This window comes from Onychomys torridus, chromosome 2, assembly GCF_903995425.1.
Source record: "Onychomys torridus chromosome 2, mOncTor1.1, whole genome shotgun sequence".
NCBI classification, from domain to species: Eukaryota; Metazoa; Chordata; class Mammalia; order Rodentia; family Cricetidae; genus Onychomys; species Onychomys torridus.
This window is the reverse complement of record NC_050444.1, coordinates 167,279,885-167,302,891: the sequence shown is the minus strand read 5'-3', so window position 1 is coordinate 167,302,891 and position 23,007 is coordinate 167,279,885. Positions and strand designations below refer to the sequence as shown.

At 42.3% G+C, this 23,007-nt stretch overlaps 1 protein-coding gene and 1 non-coding gene across 2 annotated transcripts in view; both read right to left on the bottom strand.

The window, feature by feature from the left end:
- Positions 1–22,695, bottom strand: part of Ssu72 (SSU72 homolog, RNA polymerase II CTD phosphatase) — a 33,034-nt gene extending 10,339 nt beyond the window's left edge. The window contains exons 1-2 of the mRNA XM_036179289.1: positions 22,342–22,695; positions 6,389–6,532 (exon numbers count right to left, since the gene is read on the bottom strand). Of these exons, the coding sequence (XP_036035182.1) occupies positions 6,389–6,532; positions 22,342–22,421 (224 nt within the window). The 5' untranslated portion in view covers positions 22,422–22,695. The remainder of the gene's footprint in view (positions 1–6,388; positions 6,533–22,341) is intronic.
- LOC118578945 lies at positions 6,634–6,740 on the bottom strand. The gene has a single exon (XR_004944333.1). It is a non-coding gene; the product is annotated as a U6 spliceosomal RNA (small nuclear RNA).
- Positions 22,696–23,007: the final 312 nt, after the last annotated feature.

Genomic DNA, 23,007 nt, shown 5'->3' with positions numbered 1-23,007 from the left:
CATACCCAGAACTATATTTTACTAATCTGCTAGATGTGTCTCATCCAATCAATTTGACAAGATCAATCATCAAATGGCCAAGTCTGATAATTTTCTATCTCAGAAACCATTTTTCCTTTTTACCCCAAGACCAAAAATAAAAAGAAATATGGACAGTAATAAAAGACTAAGGATGAACACTCAATAAATATAATCTGAACTCAAAAGGTAATCACAAGATCTCAAAGAGAAATCCAAGAAGCATGCTAGGAGCAGCAGATTCATTGGTTCACTCTGCAACATAGATGCAAGACTCAGGAAAGTTAAAAAAAAACTGGGCAGTGGTGACACACACCTTTAATCCCAGCACTCGGGAGGCAGAGGCAGGGGATCTCTGTGGGTTTGAGGTCAGCCTGGTCCACAGACAGCCAGGACTACACAAAGAAACCCTGTCTCGAAAAACCAAATGAAGAAATGGAGAGAGAGAGAAAAAAAAAAAAAAAAAAGAGGAAAAGTTAAAAACCACCCTTCTGCCAGGGCGGCAGTGGCACACGCCTTTAATCCCAGCACTTGGGAGGCAGAGCCAGGTGGATCGCTGTGAGTTCGAGGCCAGCCTGGGCTACCAAGTGAGTTCCAGGAAAGGCGTAAAGCTACACAGAGAAACCCTGTCTCAAAAAAGCAAAAAGACAAAACCAAACAAATAAAAAACACCCTTCTTATGAATACAGCATGGCCTCTGGAGCAGCCCATTAGGCAGTGGGTGACAGGAACAGGGAATGTTAACCATCCATCTTCTGCTTTGACCAACTTCCTCAATCTATTGATAGTTCATTGGTAAAACCAACAATTCTTCATAAACAAAATCAACTTATGTCACCACCAAAGGTGTTACAGGTTCACCTGATAAAAACAGAACTAATGGGATCTTTATGAAAACAAAACAAAACAAAACAAAAAAAAACCTTCCTAAATGAAGATTGAAACAGGGTCTTGCTATTTTTGCTAGCCTTAAATTCAACCAAAGTCTCCCAAGTACTGGGAAAACAGGTATGTGATACCAATTCCGGCTTTTCTCTCATTTTTGAGATAAGAAAGTCTGTTACCCAGGCAGACCCTGCACTGGCAGGCTCCGCCTGATAATCCTCCTGCCTCAGCCTACAGAGAAGCTTAGACAGTGGTACATAACCACCATATCTGACTTTAAAGATATTTTTTATTTCTCTAGAGATCAGGTGAACTTAGAAGATTTCCTATCACTGATCTTGGCGTGTGCACGTGTGCTTCTTAACTATAGGTAATTCTCAAAAAGGAAAATGGTAAAACCATGAAGCTACCTACACTAGCTTTATCAACATGTGAGGGAAAATGGTTTAGTTTCAGTTCATCCTCATTGCCCTCAACAATCCCACGGGTGGGGTCCACAGAAACAGTATGAAGCAAATTTCAATCCTTCAGGCTCACCTCTGCTTGTGAAAAATAAAGTGCAACTATTTATAGCAAAGTACTTTAAGAAAGCAAATATACAGTCTCTGACTTAGGACAAATCAGCTTTTCAATGGCACGAGAGTGATATACATTCAGTAGAAACTGTACTTCAAGTTTGGGTCTGCTCCTAGGCTGGTGAGACAGTTTGATGCTCTCAACACCAGGGGCCAGGCCAGCTCAGCTTCCAGTCATCTCCACAGCCACAATGGGAAACAACAGACACAGCTGGAGTTACCAAGTGTAGTAGAGTAGGTCAGTGCATTTGTTTGTTTGCTTTTGCTTTTTGAGACAAGGTTTCTCTGTGTAGCCTTGGCTGTCCTAGAACTCGCTCTATAGACCAGACTGGCCTTGAAATCTGCTTGCCTCTGCCTCTTAAATTCTGGGATTAAAAGTGTGAGCCACCGCTGGGCAGTGGTGGTGCACGCCTGCCATCCCAGCACTCGAGAGGCAGAGGCAGGTGAATCTCTGTGAGTTCGAGGCCAGCCTGGTCTACAAAGTGAGTTCCAGGACAGGCTCCAAAGCTACCCAGAGAAACCCTGCCTCGAAAAAACCACAAAAAAAAAAAAAAGTTAGAGTACTTCTCTAGTTGTTCAACACTCAGCTTGGTAAATGCACTTTGACTTACCACATCCTTATCCTTTCAATGGTGTCATCAACTATTAACCCAACCTAAATCAACAAGTATGTCTAAGGTTGGATGTGGTGGCAAAAGTCTTTAATCCCAGCATTCTGGAGGTAGAGGCAAGTGGACTCTGAGTTCAAGGCCAGCCTGGTCTACAAAATGACTTCCAAGCCACCAAAGCTACATGAACAATAAGACCACTCCTTCCTCACACACAAAAGTATTAATATTATGAGAAGTGCCTAAAATATGTCAGAGATTTACAAAATACAAAATATGGCAGAGGTGGTCTCTAGGCCACTAGGCCCCCAGTTCTAATCAAGTATCTTTTTCCTACTAACACACACAGTAAATAACTAACAAGCTTTCTGAGGACTGACCAAGAGGTAAGTAACCTGCCTAGAGGGTACTTTGAAGCAAATACTGATGACTTATCACCAAACTACTAAGGTAGCCACAAGCTCTGCTACCTGCCACCCGTCCCCAACACATTAAGAGCCCATCCAGATAGTCCCTTCTGGATACTTTGTACATTTTTAAGAGGCAGCCACTGACCATTACACCATCACTCTATAAAGATCCTCACTCCTAGATGCTGGTCTCCACTCCTTTCACAGCTACCTAAATAGCTGAAGCCTAAACTTTGTTCTTGTAAAACATGTTAAGAGATCCCCCATCTAGAAACAGGAAAGACAATTGGAATCAATATTAAAATTTAATTTATAATAAAGGGAGTATGGACATGTGCATTACTGCATGTTTATTTCTCTTAAAAAATATAAGAGCATCAAAAATAGCCAGGCGGAGTTGGCACACACCTTTAATCCCAGCACTCAGGAGGCAGAGCTAGGTGGATCTCTATGAGTTTGAGACCAGCCTGTTCTACTGAGGGAGATCCAGGATAGGCACCAAAACTACACAGAGAAACCCTGTCTCAAAAAACAAAAACAACAACAACAAAAAGAGTATCTAAAATAAATAGTACTATATGAAGAAATTTTAAAAGCAGACAAGAACTAGACATGGTAGTGCATGTCTTTAATCCCAACAGAGGCCAGCCTGTTATTTAGTAAGTTCCAGGATAGGCACAGCTACATAATACAGACCCTTTTTTTTTTTTTTTTTTTTTTTGGTTTTTTGAGACAGGGTTTCTCTGTAGCTCTGGACTAGCTGGACTAGCTCTGTAGACCAAGCTGGCCTCGAACTCACAGAGATCCACCTGCCTCTGCCTCCCAAGTGCTAGGATTACAGGCATGTGCCAACACTGCCCGGCCAGACTCTATCTTAAAAACAAACAAACAAAATTCAAAGCAGCTAAGGTTTCAGAACAAGCTTAACGGCACACAGACATTTAAAATAAGAAATAAAACCTCAACTATTCCCTAGAGCTAAGGAAACTACCCAGCTCCCAATGGGCCTCTCTGATTTTATGTAATACTTGCTGTGACTCTGAAGGAAAGGAGACACTACGCTCACCAGAGCAGCTTCAGGAAGATTTTCTGAGACCCCCCCTACACACACACTTAGTAGCTTTTTGACAAGGATGTGAGCAGAACAGTCTGCTCTACCCTACACTCAGAAAGATAAGAACACTCCATCCTCCAAATTCAGGTTCCTGGATTTCTCAGTAGGGTGAAGTACCAGATGTGCTCTCAGATCACAGGGTAGGCTCTCAGGATCACTGTGGTATACCAGGCCCTAAGCACTTCACAGCTCCAAACACAACCAATTGTACTCACAAAGCAAGTGTGCGGCTAACAGCAAATGCCTGTATTTCTGAACCAATGTCCCCACTGACTGACCACCTTTCAACTGTCGCTGAGGGAGTACTGGAAAGCAGAGTGGGGGTGGCAAAGATGTAGGGACCATAATTATTTACATTTCCCTAGAAGGCATTTAGGACCCTTCAAAGCTACCTAACTCATCTCTGTACCTACAAAATTATTTTGTTTATTTTATTCTTTCTTTTGAGAAAGTCTCTAAACCATCCCTGAGTGAGCCTTGTGTCGTGATACCCACCCAGAGCATGCTTTCTTTCTGTCTATTGAGGCTAAGTCTCCCAATTACCCAGGTTGGCCTTGAACTCTTCCATCAAGCAATCCTCTTGCTTCAGCTTTCAGAGCAGCTAAGACGCTTAAATTTTAGTTTATATTAAGTTGCAAGAATGCGCCAGGTGGCAGTGGTGCACACCTTTAATCACAGCACTCAGGAGACAGAGCCAGGCAGATCTCTGATTTCGAGGCCAGCCTGGACTACAGAACGAGATCCAGGACAGGCACCAAAACTACACAGAGAAACCCTGTCTTGAAAAATGAAAAAAGTTGCAAGAATGTATGAATATGAAAAGAAAATGGAGACAAAAATATTTCCTGGAGTGATACAGCTCTGTAATCTCAGTCTCTGGGGAAGCTGAGGCAGGAGTAGCAACATATTTATGCCTATCTGGGCTAGAGCTTATTCAAAGCCAGCTTGGGAAATTTAGTGAAACCTTGACTGAAATTTTAAAAGTGAAAAGATAAGATGAGGAGGAAAAATCTTTAATTCCAGGACCATGCGGTAGAGGCAGAGAGAGGCAAAGGCAGGAAGACCTCTAGGTTTGAGGCCAACCTGGTCTACACAGATTATTACAAGCCAGGGATACACAGTGGAAACATGTCTTATTAAAAAACAAAAAGAGTTTTGGATCTGGGGATTACTCAGTGGAGGAGTGCTATCCTAGGCTAAATGTACAAGGCTGTAGGTTTGATCTCTAAAACCACAAAGGAAAAAAAATAAGTTATTTCATTCACATTCACTTGCTTAGAACATTTGGATTCCACTCTGAGCACTACTGTAAGTAAAGAACATCTAGAATTTTTATTCAGAAGTGCTTAGGATCAATCTTAGGGCTTCATGTGCATGCTAAAGCATACGAACATGGGAAATTTCAAGTGAGTATGGAGGTTATAAAATGGCCCAGTCAAACACCTGGAGCACTGATTAGCTTACCATTATGGAACATAGTATGGAAAACCTATTTTAAAATACCTTTTTCTAGCCAGGCAGTGGTGGTACACACCTTTAATCCCAGCACTTGGGAGGCAAAGGCAGGCAGATCCTTGTGAGTTTGGGGCCAGTCTAGTCTACAGAGCAAGTTACAGGACAGAGAACTGTCTCAAAAAAGCAGAAACAAAAACAAACAAACAAACAAATCTAAAAAAAAAAAAGACCTTTTTCTTTCCTCATGATTCTACAGTACAAAATTCAATCTGTTTTGGCTCTTCCTGAAGTAAAGTTCTCTCAGAATACTTTATTTTTCCATGCTTTGTTTGGTAAACACAGCATTTTTATTGTGTTTTCATTTTGAAACAGGGTCTTGTTCTACAGCCCAAGATAGCCTCAAACTACATAGCCCAGTTGGCCTCAAAATTTCCAGCAATCTCCCCGCCTTAGCCTCCCAAAGGCTGAGATCACAGGCATGAGCCACTAACCCAGCTATTGTATCTCCAAGAGACACAGAAATGTCAAATGGCCTCAACAACATGTTAGCATGCAGACACACCTTGGTAGAAGCTGCTGGGCAGCCTACAGTGTGACACAACAGAACTCGGTAGTTTCTATTTCCTCGTCTATGCTCCACTGCATAATAACATATCAGAGCCTCCTGGTTGATCACATCAAGGTAGGTTTTACATTTGGGTCTGCAGGTGTTCCTCCAGACCAGTGGTTCTCAACCTTCCTGATGCTGTGACCCTTTAATACAGTTCCTTATGTTGTGGTGACACCAACCAAAATTTACTTTTGTTGCTACTTCATAACTGCAATTTTGCTACTGTTACGAATAATAATGTAAATACCTGCGTTTTTGGACTGTCTTAGGGAACCCTGTGAAAGAGTTGACTCTAGACTCTCCAGTAGGCAAAAAGAAAGAAACTGAGTTCTTCACTGGGCTGGCACTGCACATCTTTAATCCTAGCACTCAGGAGGCAGGGGTAGGAGATGCTCTGTGAATTCAAGGTCAGCCTGGTCTACAGAGTGAGTTCCAGGCTAGACAGGGTTACACAGTGAGACCCTCTCTCAAATTTATAGGAAAAAAAAGAAAAAAGAAAGAAGAGAAGAGAAAAGGAAAGGAATGAAAAACAAAGCTGACTTCTCATAAAACAGGATTGATGGAGGCACCACAGGCACATACACCAGAAAACATTTGCTGGTCTTGTTTCACCTAAAACACACCCTGCAGGGTGGGGGTCAGAGTGACTACCAGTCACAAATCACACCCACCAGAAGACTACCCTGCTTCGCTAAGGGTCAGCCATGGGATACAGTTCTTTGTCTTTCCTGAGGAGATCATTGTACATCTGGTCATATGTGGTTTTGAAGTCATAAACATTGGGCTTGTCAGGTGCTGGTCCTGGGAGCTTCACATGAGTTCCTGTTCCAAAGGACCGGACACTGAAACCCCGCTTGCTGGAAGACACAAAGAAGAAAAAACATCACAGTTGGATTAAACCACAAAGTTCTCATACCAAGGGACACAAAACGGAAGTTAACAATCCATTTGTTGTTGTTTAAACACGGAACGCCTCATAAGTTTGCTCGTCATCCTTGCGCGGCAGCCATGCTAATCTTCTCTGTATCATTCCAAGTTTAGTCTATGGGCTATCAAAGCAAGCACACAATCTATTTTTCTTTAAAAAAAGTTATTACATTATTCATTTGTGAATGTGTGCATGCACCCACACAGCATGGTATACGTGTGTGGGTCAAGAGAAAAACTTGTGGGTTGGTTCTCTACTTCCACCACGTGGATTCTGGAGACTTGGTCTCAGTCCCACGCTTGGCACAGGTGCCTTCCTAGTTGTGCCATCTCGTCAACCCTATTTGAGGTGAGCCAAACGGCTCAGTGGGAAAACTCACTTGCTATATAAGCCTGATGACTTCAATTCAGTCCTGGAATTAACATGGCAAAAGGAGAGAATCAACTCTTACAAGTTTTCCTCTGACCTCCACATGTATGCTATGCATTCTACCATACACAGAAAATAAAATTTTAAAATATTAAAACATAAAAAGTGAAATTTAAAGTATTTAAGAATATGCTTTTAGGTTTTTGCTTTTTAGTGCACATGGACATAAGTTGTCATGGGTGTGTGCATGTGACAGCCACAACACTGTTCTCCTTAGTTATTCTCCACCTTTTTTTTTGGGGGGGGGGGTGTCTCTCACTGAACCTGAAGTTCAGCTCCTGTAGACTGGCTGGCCAATGAGCTGCAGAGATCCACCCTTCTCATCCCACATTCCTGCCCCTAGTTAGTACTGGAGTCACACACATAAACATACACACAAATCTGACGTTTACATGGATGCTGGAAATCTGAACTCAGTTGCTCATGTTTCCGAGCAGGCAATTTAACAAATGAGCCATCTTCACAGACTGCTTTTATTTATTTAATCATTATTATTTAAGACTTGGTCTCTCCATGTAGATCAGGCTTCCCTTACACTCAAAAGCCTGCTTCTGCCTCCAGAGTGCTGAGATTGAGTCCTGAGTCACCACACCTAAAACTACATTTAAAAATTCTTAACAAGAGCCGGGTGTTGGTGGCACATGCCTTTAATCCCAGCACTTGGGAGGCAGAGCCAGGCGGATCTCTTGTGAGTTCAAGGCCAGCCTGGGCTACCAAGTGACTTCCAGGAAAGGCGCAAAGCTACACAGAGAAACCCTGTCTCGAAAAAAAACAAAAAAAAAACCCAAAAAAAACCAAAAAACAAAAAATTCTTAGCAAAATGTTAAAATCACTTTTAAATTCAGAGGAGAATTAGTATTACAGAGCTAAATGTGAGAACTATAACTGTTTAGTGATGCTACTGTGAACTCAAAAATGCTGATTGCCTGAAATTTAGAACACTGTAGTCAACCTAACCAACTTTCTAGCAATCCAAACTTAAGTACACAGAGGGGGTCCTGCAGGGACAAACAGCCACAATAGCTGTAGTGACTTTCATGGAACCCAGCAGGTTGCAGATTTTGATAAAGCAGAGAAAATGCAGAAGAGCTACAAGATAATCTAATTAGAACTATGTGACCTGGCCGGGCGGCAGTGGCGTACGCCTTTAATCCCAGCACTCGGGAGGCAGAGCCTGGCAGATCTCTGTGAGTTCGAGGCCAGCCTGGGCTACCAAGTGAGTTCCAGAAAAGGCACAAAGTTACACAGAGAAACCCTGTCTCAAAAAACCCTGAACAGCCCCACAAACTATATTTGAACCTCAAGAAGAAAAGTACCTCAAAAATAGAACTTTATGTGTGCAATCGGAGGACTTTCCATCATCACTGAAAACAACAATTTTGAGTTTGTCACAACACGTTACATGCACAGAAATTAATCTGGAATAAAACTATGTAGCCTTAAACTCCTGTAGACCAGGATGGCCTTGAACCCACAGCCTCTGATTCCCTAGTGCTGGGATTACAGGCTTGTGTCACCATGCCAAGCTCAATAGTTGTGATTTTAAAAAGCATCACCATGTAAAGCTTTTCTTTTTGCTGTTGTTTTGAGACAGGGTCTCATTATGTAGCCCAAGCCAACACGTAATTCAGAATGTACATCTGGCTAGTCTTGAAGTCATCCTACCACACAATGTTCCTGTTTCTGTTGTTGTTCGTTTAATTGTAACTCAGAACATTTGGAATTACTTAAAACATCTGTGACTGTCACAATTGGGTAAGGATGCTGCTCACCATCCTGATATGTAGAGGACAACTGCTCATCCAGCCCCAAATGCTAAAAAGAGCTACCATGAAAGTAATGTGATTATTAACTCCACAGAAGGGACAATAACATAAACATAACATCATTGAGAAAGAAATGACCCTTACATCAAACAATATTCTATTTCATGTGTAAGAGAAAAACAAAACATGCATGTACTACTTTTCTTCTTTCTCTTTCTTTTCTTGTTTTCCTTTTTTTTGGGGGGGGGGTAGTTTTTTCAAGACAGGGTTTCTCTGTGTAGCTTTGGTGCCTTTCCTAGAACTCACTCTGTAGACCAGGCTGGACTCAAACTCACAGAGATCCACCTGCCTCTGTCTCCCGAGTGCTGGGATTAAAGGCGTGAGCCACCACCCCAGGCCACAGGTACTACCTCTAACTATCTGATTTAAAAGAGCTCCTGCAAGGGGTTGGGGATTTAGCTCAGTGGTAGAGCACTTGCCTAGCAAGCGCAAGGTCCTCAGGTACAAAAAAAAACCCCCCAAAACAAAAAACAAATAAAAGAGCTCCTGGTAAACAAAAGTAGTGATAAAAACCCATTATACAAAAGCTTGAAGTTAAGGCAGGAAGATCATAAATTTGAGGCTGTACCTGACTATAATATATATTGAGACTCTAAAAAAAAATTAATAATAATGATGACAGGGCTGGATGAGGAGGCACATACCTTTAATCCTGGGACTCAGGAGGCAGAAATAGGTGGATCTCTGTAAGTTAAAGGCCAGCCTGAGCTATGAAGCAAGTTCCAGGACAGCTAGGGCTGTTATAGAGAAATCCTGTCTCAAAGAACCAGAGAAAGAAAGAGAGAGAGAGAGGATAACGATGAAGAGAATGAGGATGAGGGGTGAGGGGTGGAAAGGAAGAAAGCAGAAAGCTTGGGGCTGGAGAGATGGCTCAGAGGTTAAGAGCACTGGCTGCTCTTCCAGAGGTCCTGAGTTCAATTCCCAGCACCCACATGGTGGCTCACATCTACCTATAATGAGATCTGGTGCCCTCTTCTGACCTGCAGTCATACATGCTATAAACATAATAAATAAATAAATCTTTAAAAAAAAAAGAAAGAAAGAAAGAAAGAAAGAAAGCAGAAAGCTCACATCTGCTTCTGAGCCACTTTTTTTTTTTTTTTTTTTTGGTTTTTTGAGACAGGGTTTCTCTGTGTAGCTTCTGGTTTCCTGGATCTTGCTCTGTAGACCAGGCTGGCCTCGAACTCACAGAGATCCTCCTGGCTCTGCCTCCCAAGTGCTGGGATTAAAGGTGTGCACCACCACAACCTGGCTCTGAGTCACTTCTTACAGCATCAGAAACAGGGAAGGACCAACCATATTAGTACATTGTTATATCCTAACAGTATCACATGGTGGCATGCAGCAGATATTGAAAGACCCCCGGAGAGGTCTCCCTTCAGGAGAGACCCCCGGCTCAATGAGCACGCAGTGACCACCGATCAGATGCAACAGCACGAGGTTTATTCAAACACAGGTACCTGGGGCAACAAAGCCTCTCGGAAGACCAGCGCGCCTCTGGGTTGGTGGGATGGGTTTTTATAGCAAGAAGCAAGGGAAAGCATTAGTCAAAGGGCTCTGATTGGATAGTTTAAACAAGGCGCGAATGGTTACAAAGCTCTGATTGGACAATTCAAGTGAGGCACGAATAGTCAAAGGGTTCTGATTGGATAGTTTAAACAAGGCGCGAATGGTTCTGATTGGACAATTCAAGTGAGGCGCGAATATATAAGCATAAATCAAATGGGGTGTGGATTCAGGCTCAGGGCGGTTTGTGGGTTTCCTTGGTAACCAGATATGTGTGTCGACTCAACCCCTATCTAGAATTCCAGCTGCTCTGGTTGCCTTCTAGCTGAATTCCTTTGTTCCCCTACGTGCCTCACAAGCTAGGGGGTTTGCACAACAGGGCAATGCTTATCGGCTATCTGGGCTGCGGTGGGGCCATTCTATTTCCTGGAACTGTCTTTTGTTCCCTTATAAGCCTTGCAAACATAACATTCCTATAGGGGTGCCGGGGGGTCTTTCAATATAAAGTAAATAAATGACTGGTGGACTTCAAACAAACAGAAATAGTATAACATGAATTAGGAAAGAGATTTCTCATTGCAGCTAGACACAAGGCTGCTTAGCCAGCATCTAAAGTGGGTAATGAGTCCACACCGAAGTAAAACTACCTATAACTACAACCCAGAACTTCACTTCCAGAAACAGACACACACACACACACACACACACACACACACACACACACACACACACAGAGAGTCACAGAAAAGAAATTCATATAGTGTTGCCTGCCTGTAATCAAAGCCAAAAGCCAACAAACCACTTGCTTGTAAGTCTGTGCAGAGTCCAAGAACTGTTTGAAGAAGCATCAGATAGGTTTGGCTAAAAGAGAGCTGGTGCCAAGTAATACAGTCCTTTACTATTACATTTACAAGGAGTTCACAAAGGCAGACATATAAAAAATAATTCTAGCTGGGTGCTGTGGTGCATGCCTTTAATTCTAGGCCTCTGGAGGCAGAGACAGGCAGATTCCTGAGTTTGAGACCAGCCTGGTCTACAGAGATAGTTCCAGGACAGCCACAACACAGAGAAATCCTGTCTCAAAAACTCAAATAAATAAATAAAAATTCTGAAAAAAGTAGTTCACATTTAAGTTGGGAGCTAAAACCACTGGGGATGATAAAAAGCTGAGTCAGTTCCTGTGTTTCTAGAATGTCCTGAGCTATACAACCAGGTCCCCAGAATATGACACATAGGAACACAACCTAAAACAGAGAATCATTATTAAAACTCAAAGTCCACATATACCTGAGCTATTAAAATAAAATGGAGGCTAGGCAATAGGGCCCACACCTTTAATCCCAGCACTCAGGAGGCAGAGACAGGCGGATCTCTGTGAGTTCAAGGACAGCCTGGGCTACAGAGTGAGTTCCAGGAAAGGCTCCAAAGCTACACAGAGAAACCCTGTCTCGAAAAACCAAAAACTGGAAACACAAAAATTCCAATGTTCCAACAAAATGTGAGCTAGGAAACAACAAATGCCAGGTGTTGGTCAGAACGGAAAGGTGACACAACCAGACACGGCAGGTGGCAGGAAAACAGGAATATAATGCCTTCCTGAGAAGGGCCAAAGCGGAGGGTCCCCTAAATAAAAATGAGGTGTGGTGGCACAAACCTGGAAGGCACCCAGGGTCCAGAGAAGCACTGTCAGGTTAGATATTTGGCTGTCACATCCTTTGATGCTGTAGCCCTTTGTTTTATAGTTCACACACCCAAATTATGGTGCTCCAGTACCCACCAGGGCATGTTCTGCATGAGCACAGGATTAACTCATCTGTCAGATACACGAAGTCTACAGGCTGAAGATGATGTCCCAACACTGCGGAGAAACCTTGGGTGACTGTCCAGGCAGCTGGCTGTTTCCGTCAACTCACCTTTTTTTTTTTTTTTTTTTTTTTGGCAGCTGCTTGCGTGCACTTCCTGTTTTTATTTTTGTTAAGTTAGATAGTTATAGTTTTCCTTAAGAATTTTAGAAAAGAAACTCACTAAAGAGTAAGTGTATACATTTGAAAGACGTTATAAGATAGTACTGTTAGTAATATAAGTTAGGATAGAAAGTGAATCAGGTACATTTTGGACTTACCAAAATAGGATAGATAATGGAATTATTTTCTCTGAATTTGTCAAATGCAAATGGACTCAACATTGTTTAGGTATTTATTACTTGTATATATAATATATAATTATTGTACTTTTGTATATAGTTTTTCTTATATTAGTTATAACTTTTTTCCTTTTTTCTTTTTATTAAAATAGAAAGGGGCAGGGCGGTGCTGGCACATGCCTTTAATCCCAGCACTCAGGAGGCAGAACCAGGCGGATCTCTGTGAGTTCGAGGCCAGCCTGGGCTACCAAGTGAGTTCCAGGAAAGGCACAAAGCTAGCTACACAGAGAAACCCTGTCTCAAAAAAAACAAAAAAAAATAAAAAATAAAAAATTTAAAAAAAAAATAAGAAAAGCAAAGCAACACAAACTCAAGCAAGGAGCAGGGCATGGTGGTGCATGCCTCTGATCCCAGCACTCCAGAGGCAGAGGCAGAGGCAGGCAGATCTCTGTAATTTTGAAGCCAGCTTGATCTACATAGCAAGTTTCATGGTAGCCAAGACTATACAGGGAAACACTGTCTCAAAAAACAAAACTAGCAAAAACAAATGTATATATAAAAAATACACAAATTGTAAAAGGAAGATCATACTATGGAAATGGCTGGTAGCAGTACCCAAGAAGGAAATATCATCTCTGAAAAGGGCAAACCTTGGAAGCATTGTAGCAGCACTGAGAATTACAGACTAGTAAATAATATCTATAAGACTGAAGTGACTAGGAGCTATTATGCCATTAGCTGAATAAGGCTCTTTAATATGGACCAGGAGCAGTTCTTCTCCAAATCCTTGAATGTTCTCCATAGGCACGAACAAGGTCAGAGACACTGTTTTACAATCAAAGCTACTTGTGACCAAACATGAATAAATCAGGTATTCAAGAAGTCATCTTTTTTTTTTTTTTTTTTTTCCAAGACAGGATTTCTCCATGTAGTTTTGGTTCCTGTCCTGGATCTCACTCTATAGACCAGGCTGGCCTTGAACTCAGAGATCCATCTGGCTCTGCCTCTCGAGTGCTGGGATTAAAGGCATGCACCACCACCACCACCACCACCACCACCACCACCACCACCACCACCACCGGGCTTCAAGAAGTCATCTTAATTGAGTCAAACCAAGAAAGGGCTAAGACCACTTTTCCTAAAAGGTCCCTCCACTGCCTAAGACCCACTCTAAAGGGATCACCAGAATCATCTTAACAATGGAAAAAGCAAAAAGCAGGACACATAAGGCTCATTTCTTTTTGGTCATTCCTTTGGAGCACTAAAAGTGAGGTAAAAAGCAAGGCCCTTTGGCACAAGGCTGAAGTTTCAGGTAATCAGAAGGCTGAGAGGCAGGAGAATCAAAATTTTGAGACCAGCCTACGAAACAAAACAAAGCAGGAGTCAGAGGTACTTCAAATGCACACAACACAATCATTATATAGACCAAGCAAGTCCCCAAGAGCATAGACAGAGCGCAGGACAGACATGACCACAACTCCCCAGAGGGTTGTAAGGCTGGTGCAGGGTTTTCCACAGGAAACATTCTCCAGTTTAAACTATCTACATTCCCATAATTACATCATCTCCAAAACAACCGACCTAGTCTTGATGTGGCTGCAAGTCTAACAGCTGCCTACATGGTCAGTCATCACATTAGAAGTGCCTCCCCTTTCTGAACTATTACTTACTTTTCTTTTATAGGATTTATTTATTTATTATGTATACAGTGCTATGTCTGCATGTGTCCCTGCAGGCCAGAAGAGGGCACCAGATCTCATTACAAGTGGTTGCTGGGAATTGAACTCAGGACCTCTGGAAGACCAGTCAGTTCTAACCACTGAGCCACTCTCCAGCCCCCTCCCCTTTTTAAAGATTTATTTCTTTATTATGTATACAGAAGAGGGTGCCAGATCTCATTACAGATGGTTGTAAGCCACCATGTGGTTGCTGGGAATTGAACTCAGGACCTCTGGAAGAACAGCCAGTGCTCTTAACCTCTGAGCCATCTCTCCAGCCTAAACTATTACTTTTAAGCATCCTTTTTAAAAATAAATTGCAATGCAGTTTGTTTCCCCTAAAAAAGGTGTTCCCAGGTGGCAAAAAGGCTAATTAGCAACAGAAGCTCTGTTTCTCTGAAGATTCTGAAACTGGCAAAACAGCCCATCTTGTATGGTGACAATCTGCTTCTTACATAAAGGCAATGTTATAAAAAATACTCCTGTCAACCAACAGCTTTGTCTGAAGGGCAACTATTCTGTCTAATCTTCCAGAAAAATAAATGTCTTTCATACCTATCAAAAATCTATCAGTGAGCCGAGTGGTGGTGGCACATGCCTTTAATCCCAGTACTCTGGGAGGCAGAGCCAGGCGGATCTCTGAGTTTGAGGCCACCCTGGGCTACAGAGTGAGTTCCAGGAAATGCGCAAAGCTACAAAGAGAAACCCTGTCTTGAAAAAAAAAAATCTATCAGTGAATTCATTGTAGAAAACGTTACTCTAAGAAAAAAAAAAATTGTTTCAGTGTTGTACCAAAGATTGAAAGTAAAATGTTAACATGTATACCAAAGAAAATGTCCAAATTGTCAGCATAGGTTGATTTTTTTTCTTGCCTCTTAATGTTCTGCAGTGATAAATGAGATTTTAAATTATTATTTTAATGGAGGACTGAAATCCTGCATCCATTGCTTCTAGAAGCAAGCACATCTCTAAACAGTAAGTACTACAATCCTGTCATCTTTACTCCAGATTAGCCAGAGCCTATCAGCCTGATTTGTAGAATGCTGATGACATCATGTCTTTAGAACCCAAATCAATTGTTCAAAGGCCACCAGTCTCCCAATGTTTTCAAAGCTGATGAGATGTTATGGTGTTCACCAAAAAGGTTCATACAGCCCAGTGTGATGGCGTACACCTTTGATCCCCATATCTGCAGGTAGATCTCAGCATTAGCAGGAGTTTAAGGTCAGCTAGTCTACAAAAACAAAAAAAGCTCAAAAATTTCAATTTAATCAATGGGTTAATATAAGGGATTCACAATTTGATGACATTATTGGGGAGGAGGAGAGAAACAAGAGGCAGAGCCTAGCTGGACCAAATAAATCACCATGAATAATGTATCTTATCCTCATCATGAGTGAAGAGGTGAGCAGCTCTATTCCATCAGGTCCTCTCCACAATACCCTTCTTCACCACAGGGCAAAAAACAGCAGAGCCAAATGACCATGGACTGAAATTTTAAGCCCAAATCTTTTCTCCCTTGAGGTATTTCAATCAGTCACTTGTCACAGGAACAAAATATCAACTAACACAGAAAGTAAAACTCTTTGGACATATCTTGACAAAATTATGTTATCACTAGAAAACTTTGAGAGTACGGACTCTGCCAGTTCTCTCACCTACAAAAGGTTGAGAAGACAATCCTAAATGTGGACAATAACTTATTTGGTTTTGTTTTGCTGTGTAGCCATGGGTGGCCTAGGACTAGACCAAACTCCCAAAGATCCTATCTGCTTCTTGAGTGTTGGAATTAAAGTTGTGTGCCACTGTGCCAAGCACGTAAATTTTTGTTTGTTTGTTTGTATATTTTTTTTCTTCTTTTTCTTTTCTTTCTTTCTTTTTTTTTCTTCGAGACAGGGTTTCTGGCTGTCCTGGAATTCATTCCATAGACCAGGCTGGCCTCAAACTTAGAGATCCAATTGTCTCTACCCTGCCTCCTGAGTGCTGAGATGAAAGGCGTATGCCATCACCACCTGGCTGTAAATTTTTAAATCACTTATTACATTTATTATTTATTTAGCATGTGCCCATGTATAGATCAGAGGACAATGTGGCAGTTGGTTCCCTCATTCTACCATGTGGGTCCTAGAAATTCAACTCAGGTTGTCAGGCTGACTGTAAGCACCTTACCCCCTGAGCAGCCAGGCCTGCTTAGGTAACCAACTTTTTAGTGGTTAAAGCTGTTTTAAGTTTGATATACTCAATTTTGTCTCACCTTCACAGCTAAGGAGAAGGCCATTCTCTTTAGCAATTCCTTGGTCTTAATTCTACGTTTTGTAGGAACAAAATGAAAACTAACAATAGTCCCTTAAAACCTGTGAAGGTACACATGTTCTCATGGAGGTATGTTTTTAAGACCTGCAGCCTTTTTTTCTTTCTTAAAGAAACAGGCTCTATATAGCCTGAATGGGCTTCAAATCTCAAGAACCTTGTCCTACCTACAGTACTGGGCAATTGTAAGTATGCATCAACACACCAGAGACAACCCAGCTTTCTTTTCTTTTTTTTTTTTAAAGATTTATTTATTTATTATATATACAGTGCAACGTCTACATGTATTCTTGCAAGCCAGAAGAGGGCACCAGATCTCATTACAGATGGTTGTGAGCCACCATGTGATTGCTGGGAATTGAACTCATGACTTCTGGAAGAGCAGCCAATGCTCTTAACCTCTGAGCCATCTCTCCAGCCCTCAAGACAAATTCTCACTATGGAGGAGTCCAAGCTGGTTTGCAATTTGTGATCCTTATGCTTTAGCCCCTGCAGGGCTGGGATTCTAAGTATACTGGTTCCATGTTCTTCATGTACATAAACAATTTCTACTTCACTTTCTTATAGTATACCAAGAACCAAAAAACATACAGCAGAGACAGCTTATGCCACCTCCCCATAAAAGACTATGGATAGATAACATGGCCTAAGAACAGAGAAATTCATGGTACCTCACAGTGGCCTATGTTCAAATCATGTGTCAGTTACTACCAGTTTCTGGATGGCACAACTTTGGTGGCCCATGACATATGCTCACTACGACACTGGCATTCTAGAGTCTCCCATAAATCAAGGACTTATGGGATCATGGTTAATTCCTTTTCTTCAAATTCCCTGGATTCTTCTCAGCCTCCTATTTTCTCCCATGGACACTACATGCACATAATGCAGACACACAATGCAGACAAAACCCTGATACACAAAAAACTTAAAGAGAAAGAAAAATATCTTTAAATAAACCAAATCAACAAAACTAGTCATGGTGGTTGGTTGTAATCTTAGCAGCATGGAAAAGGTGGAGAGAGCAGTAACCTGGAATTTGCTATCACTGAGATTCACTGTCTCAAAATATATGGTAGAGAATAATGGAAGTATCTGACATCCACCTCCACAGACCCCACATTACATGTACATACACACTTGTTAAGATGAATTTAAATGGCTTTGAGAAAGTACCCTGGCAGAGGCACTCACCAGACCAACTCTCCTAAGTAAGCTTGTTTCTCCTACCCTGGGACTTGAACATACTCAGACAGGCCTCATACTCCTAGCGATCACAAGACTGTCTCAGTCTCTCTCATTTTTTGACAAGGTCTCATGTAGCCCAGGCTGGTCTTTAACTTTCAACTCTCTATGTAGTTAATATGTACAACAAACTTCTAGTTTCACTATTTATACCTCCTAAGTACTGAGATTATAGGCATATATCATCACATTGAGTTGTTTTTAATGGGATGCTAAAAGACCAAATACAGGGCAATGTGCACAATAGATAAGCATGCTACTGAGCTATGCTGTCCCCTAGGTTCTTCTTCCTTTGTTTTTGAAGTGCTAGGATTGAACACATTACCTTGGACATACTCATCGAGTATTCTACCTCTCAGTTGTATTCCCAGCCTATTTTGAGTTTTTTATAATTAAAAATGCAGCTTCCATTGGCCAGGCACATGGTACACACACCTTTGATCCTAACACATGTCTAAAAAAGGAAGAAAATGGCTGGAGAAATGGCTCAATGGTTAAGAACACTGGTTCCTCTTTCAGGGAACCCAGGTTCTAATCCCATCACTCACACAGTGGTTCACAACCATCTGTAACTCCAGTTCCAGGGGGACCCAAAGCCTTCTTCCAGTGTGAGGACACCAGGCATACAAATGGTACATAAACATACATGCAGGCAAAAATAAATAAATAAATTTCAGGACTGGGAGTGTAGCCTAGTGTGACTAAGACTACATGTGAAGCAAGAGCCTGGCTAATAATAAAATTAAAGAGTTAGATCTTCTGCCTTAGCAACCTGTAAATGAAAAAAAGGAAAAATGGCAGTGGATGGCACTCAAGTCGAGGCCCAGCCTGCTGTTCTCTTCAAGTGTATTTAATACACACACACACACACACACACACACACACACACACACACACACACACACACGAGAGGCAGAGGCAGGGTATCTCTGTGAGTTCAAGGCCAGACTGGTCTACAAAGTGTGTTCCAGGACAGTCAGAGTTGTTATACAGAGAAACCCTGTCTCTAAAATAAATAAATAAATAAATAAACAAACAAACCTAAAAAAACAAATTAATACACTTTAAACTATGGGTTCAAACCCATAATCCCAGCAGTTAGAGGTGGAGGCAGGATTAGAAATCCCAAACTAGCTGGGCCGTGGTGGTGCTCACCTTTAATCCCAGCACTCGGGAGGCAGAGCCAGGTGGATCTGTGAGTTTGAGGCCAGCCTGGTCTACAGAGCGAGATCCAGAACAGGCTACAAAAATACACAGAGAAACCTTGTGTGTGTTTATGTGTGTGTTTGGGGGGTTCAAAGCTAAGCATGGCTGTGGTGGCTCACACCTTTAATTCCAGCATTTAGGAGGCTGAGGCACCAATTCTGGGAGTTCTCGAGCTACAGAGCTAGTTCTAAGACAACCAAGGCTACACAAGAATATCTTAAAAAACAAAACACAGGCTGGTGGAATGGCTCACTAGGTAAAGGGACCTGCCAAGCCTGATGACCTGCTCTACAAAGCAAGTTCCAGGACAAAGAGAGCTGTTACACAGAGAAACCCTTTCTTGAAAAAACCAAAACAAGGGCTGGAGAGATGGCTCAGAGGTTAAGAGCACTGACTGCTCTTCCAGAGGTCCTGAGTTCAATTCCCAGCAACCACATGGTGGCTCACAACCATCTGTAATGAGATCTGGTGCCCTCTTCTGGCCTGCAGTCATACATGCTGTATACATAATAGATAAATAAATAAATATTTTTAAAAAAAAGAAAAACAAAAAAAATTGTTTTTCTATTTTGGTCTTAAGAAAGAATACTGAGATTTAGAGGCAGTGGGAACCGTAAATATGCACTATTCTGGAAAGCACCCTTGAAAACTGTAAGAATGTGAAACATGCCAACCATTTGGCTCAATAATGTCATTTCTAGCAATTTATACTAAAATAAGTAACCAAAACCTGTGCAAAGATATTTACATAGCACAGGTTGGGGATTTAGCTCAGTGGTAGAGCACTTGCCTAGCAATCGCAAGGCCCTGGGTTTGGTCCTCAGCTCTGAAAAAAAATAAATAAACAAATAAAGAGCAAACCCACAAAGACTTAAAAAAAAAAAAAGATATTTACATAGCACAAAGAAGTTATCTCTGAAGTTAAAATCACTTGATGTCTACTAATAGAATAATAAAAATCAATGGCTGCCTAGAATCTCTCTGATTACTGATAGCTTTGTAATCATCCTCGTTCATTAAACATGAATAAATGTTTTTAAATTCAGTATGGAAAAAATGCAAGAGAGAGAGAGAGAGAGAGAGAGAACATAGGGGTTACATCTGCAGTCCTAGCATTTGAGGAAGCTGAGGCATGAGTGCCAAAACTTCAAGTCCAACCTGGGGTACAGTATGAGATGAGATGGGGGGGAAAAAAGAGAGAATAAAAAAAATGGGGAGGTACTAGAAGATTGGTCAAGTCACTGAGAATGAAAACAACCAAAGCTGTCCTCTAGCCTCTACCTCCAGGCACAAGTTTATGTGTAAAAATATTTAATGTCCACGGTATCTTAAGAAAAGCAGGTTAGAGTGAGGTTTCTCTGTTTTGTTTTACTTCCTGAAATTCATGCTGTAGACCAGGCTGGCCTGGAACTCAAAGACATCTGCCTGCCTGTGCCTCCAAAGCTGTGTGCCACTACCATTTGGCTAGAGTGGTTTTTAAATCTCTGTTGAGTTATGTAAGTTTGCGTGTGTATACAAATGATAACTCAGAAGGTTAGGTGCAGTACCATATCCTTGTAACCTTAGCACACTGAGGCAAGATGAATTTTAGTTCAAGGCCACCTTGGCCAAGACAAAAGAAGAGAAAGGGTAAGAAACCTATCCAGAAGAATACAACAAAATAGGATACCTCATACCATTTTTTTCTTTTTTAAGATGGGGTCTTATAGCCCAGGCTAGCTTTATACTTTGTAACCCAGGCTGGTTAAATTCAAAGCATGTTGTCATCTGCAAAACAAAGCTAGCAAGTAAATATTATGGTCTATGTCAGTGGTTATCAACTTGTGGCTCCTGACCCCTTTGGAGGTCAAATGCTGCTTTTGCAGGGGTCACCTAAGACCATTGAAAAACACAGATATTCACATTATGATTCAGGAGCCAGGCGGTGGTGGCGCACGCCTTTAATCCCAGCGCTCGGCAGGCAGAGCCAGGTGGATCTCTGTGAGTTCGAGGCTAGCCTGGGCTACCAAGTGAGTTCCAGGAAAGGCACAAAGCTACACAGAGAAACCCTGTTCTGAAAAACAAAACAAACAAACAAACAAAAATACATTATGATTCAGAACAGTAGCAAAATTACTGTTATGAAGAAGCAATGAATATAAATTTTGGTTGGGGGCTCACCACAACATAAGAAACTGTATTAAAGGGTCGAGGCATTAGGAAGGTTGAGAACCACTCGCTGATCTAAACATTGGGAAGAATGCAATTTTAGAATTTGCAGATGATAGGCAACTAGAACTCTGGGTCTCTAAGAAAACAAGAGGGTTTGGTATGGTGGTGCACTCCTATTCGTAATCCCAACACTAGGTAAGTGGGTGAAGAGTGAGCTCTAAGCCAGCCAGTATGCCTTTAATACCAGCACTTGGGAACTTGGGAGACAAGCAAGTGAAGCTCTGAATTCAGGCCAGCCTGGTCTACAGATCGATCGAGTTCAAGGACAGCCAGGACTACACAGAGACCCTGTCTTGGGGGGAGGGGGAAGATATGAAATTGTCAAAGAATAAAATTTACAAAAAAATATCAAAAGTTTACAAATACTTAACTCAGGGAAAAAAATGTTTCCACTGTACTATCAAAACTGACATTTATACCATATTTTACCTGTAATGCAACGCATCAGTTTCTTATTTTGTCAAGAGATTTTGAAGATAAAATTCTATCAAAGAGGAATGCCTTATTTGACACAGGTGAATTCGTAAGTAAATATGAGGTGGTATCACTGAACCAAATGAATTTGTGTGTTCCGGAGATTACTGACTAGGGTTATAGGGTGGGGGATGGCGGCTTGTGCATGAGACTTGCAAACGTTGACAAAAACTCAATTCCTGACGTTAACAACTCAGGTCACTGTTGTTGCTTCCAGACTCGATCCATCTTGATATGATGTGTTGAAAGCTTTCCAGTGAATGTGGCACGACGACACAAACGGGAAATACACCAGAAAGACAACCGTCGGGCACCATTCGCATCACGGAAGACCTTGGCCTCGCCCGTGATTCTGTCCAGTACCAGAGGCTGCCAGCTGTCAGACACAGGCAAGCATGCAGACAGGCCGCGAATAGCACGCCATCTCTCGGATTTACTGGGCCTGACGCTCCTGTGACCACCACGAACGTTTCGGTTCTGAAACCGACTTCGCTGTAATGCTTACCCTACATGAGGGCGTCGCGCGCACAGATCCCGCTGAGGGGTGGAAAAGCCTGTAAGCCGGGCGTGGCCCGACCTGCCGGGCCCAGTCCATATAGAGTAAGGGTCTGGACAAGAATCTGTGGGAAGAAAAGGAGGGAGGGCAGAAAGCAGGTGGAGCTTGCACTACCTGAGGATGTTGTGTGCTTCCATGCTCCGATTCTGGTTACTCGAGCACACCACCGCCACCCGCAGCGGCGATGACGGCATGGCACCGACCGCACTACCCACTGCACTTGCTACGGAGATCCCACTTAGAAGCCGGCTTCCGCCTAAGGAAGATGGCGGTAACCGGAAATCAGAACGCGGAAATGAGGGCGACGTAATGCGTGGGAAGGTCAGCGCTGCTTTCCTGGGGCTGCACTGCAATTGGCACGGGAGAGCGATCGAGCGACTGTCCAACACTGCGTTAGTTTGAGGCGAGAGCAGCTAAAGTCTGTGCTCGTGGACCACCTATGCCGGCATATGACGTCACAGCATCTGCGCCGGCAGAGTGATGTGCGCTGCGCCTGCGTCCAGACGTCTTAAATTGTCGTCGCCTTTGATGACACGCTGAGCGCAGAGCTTGCGCAATATTGGAAACGGCCAGGCGGAAGTCTCGTGAGACCTTATCTCGGGTTCCTTTGGTCTAGGTGGGATGTCTCAATCCACTCCGCTAATTTCGGAAATGTATTTGTACTCCAGCACTTTGTTTATGCCCCATCTCTATAAGGAGTATCTCTTCCTCAGGTTCACAGAACTTCTAGAAGCACGTGATTTCCCTTGGAGAGCCCTTAAATGCCTTTTAATATTTAAG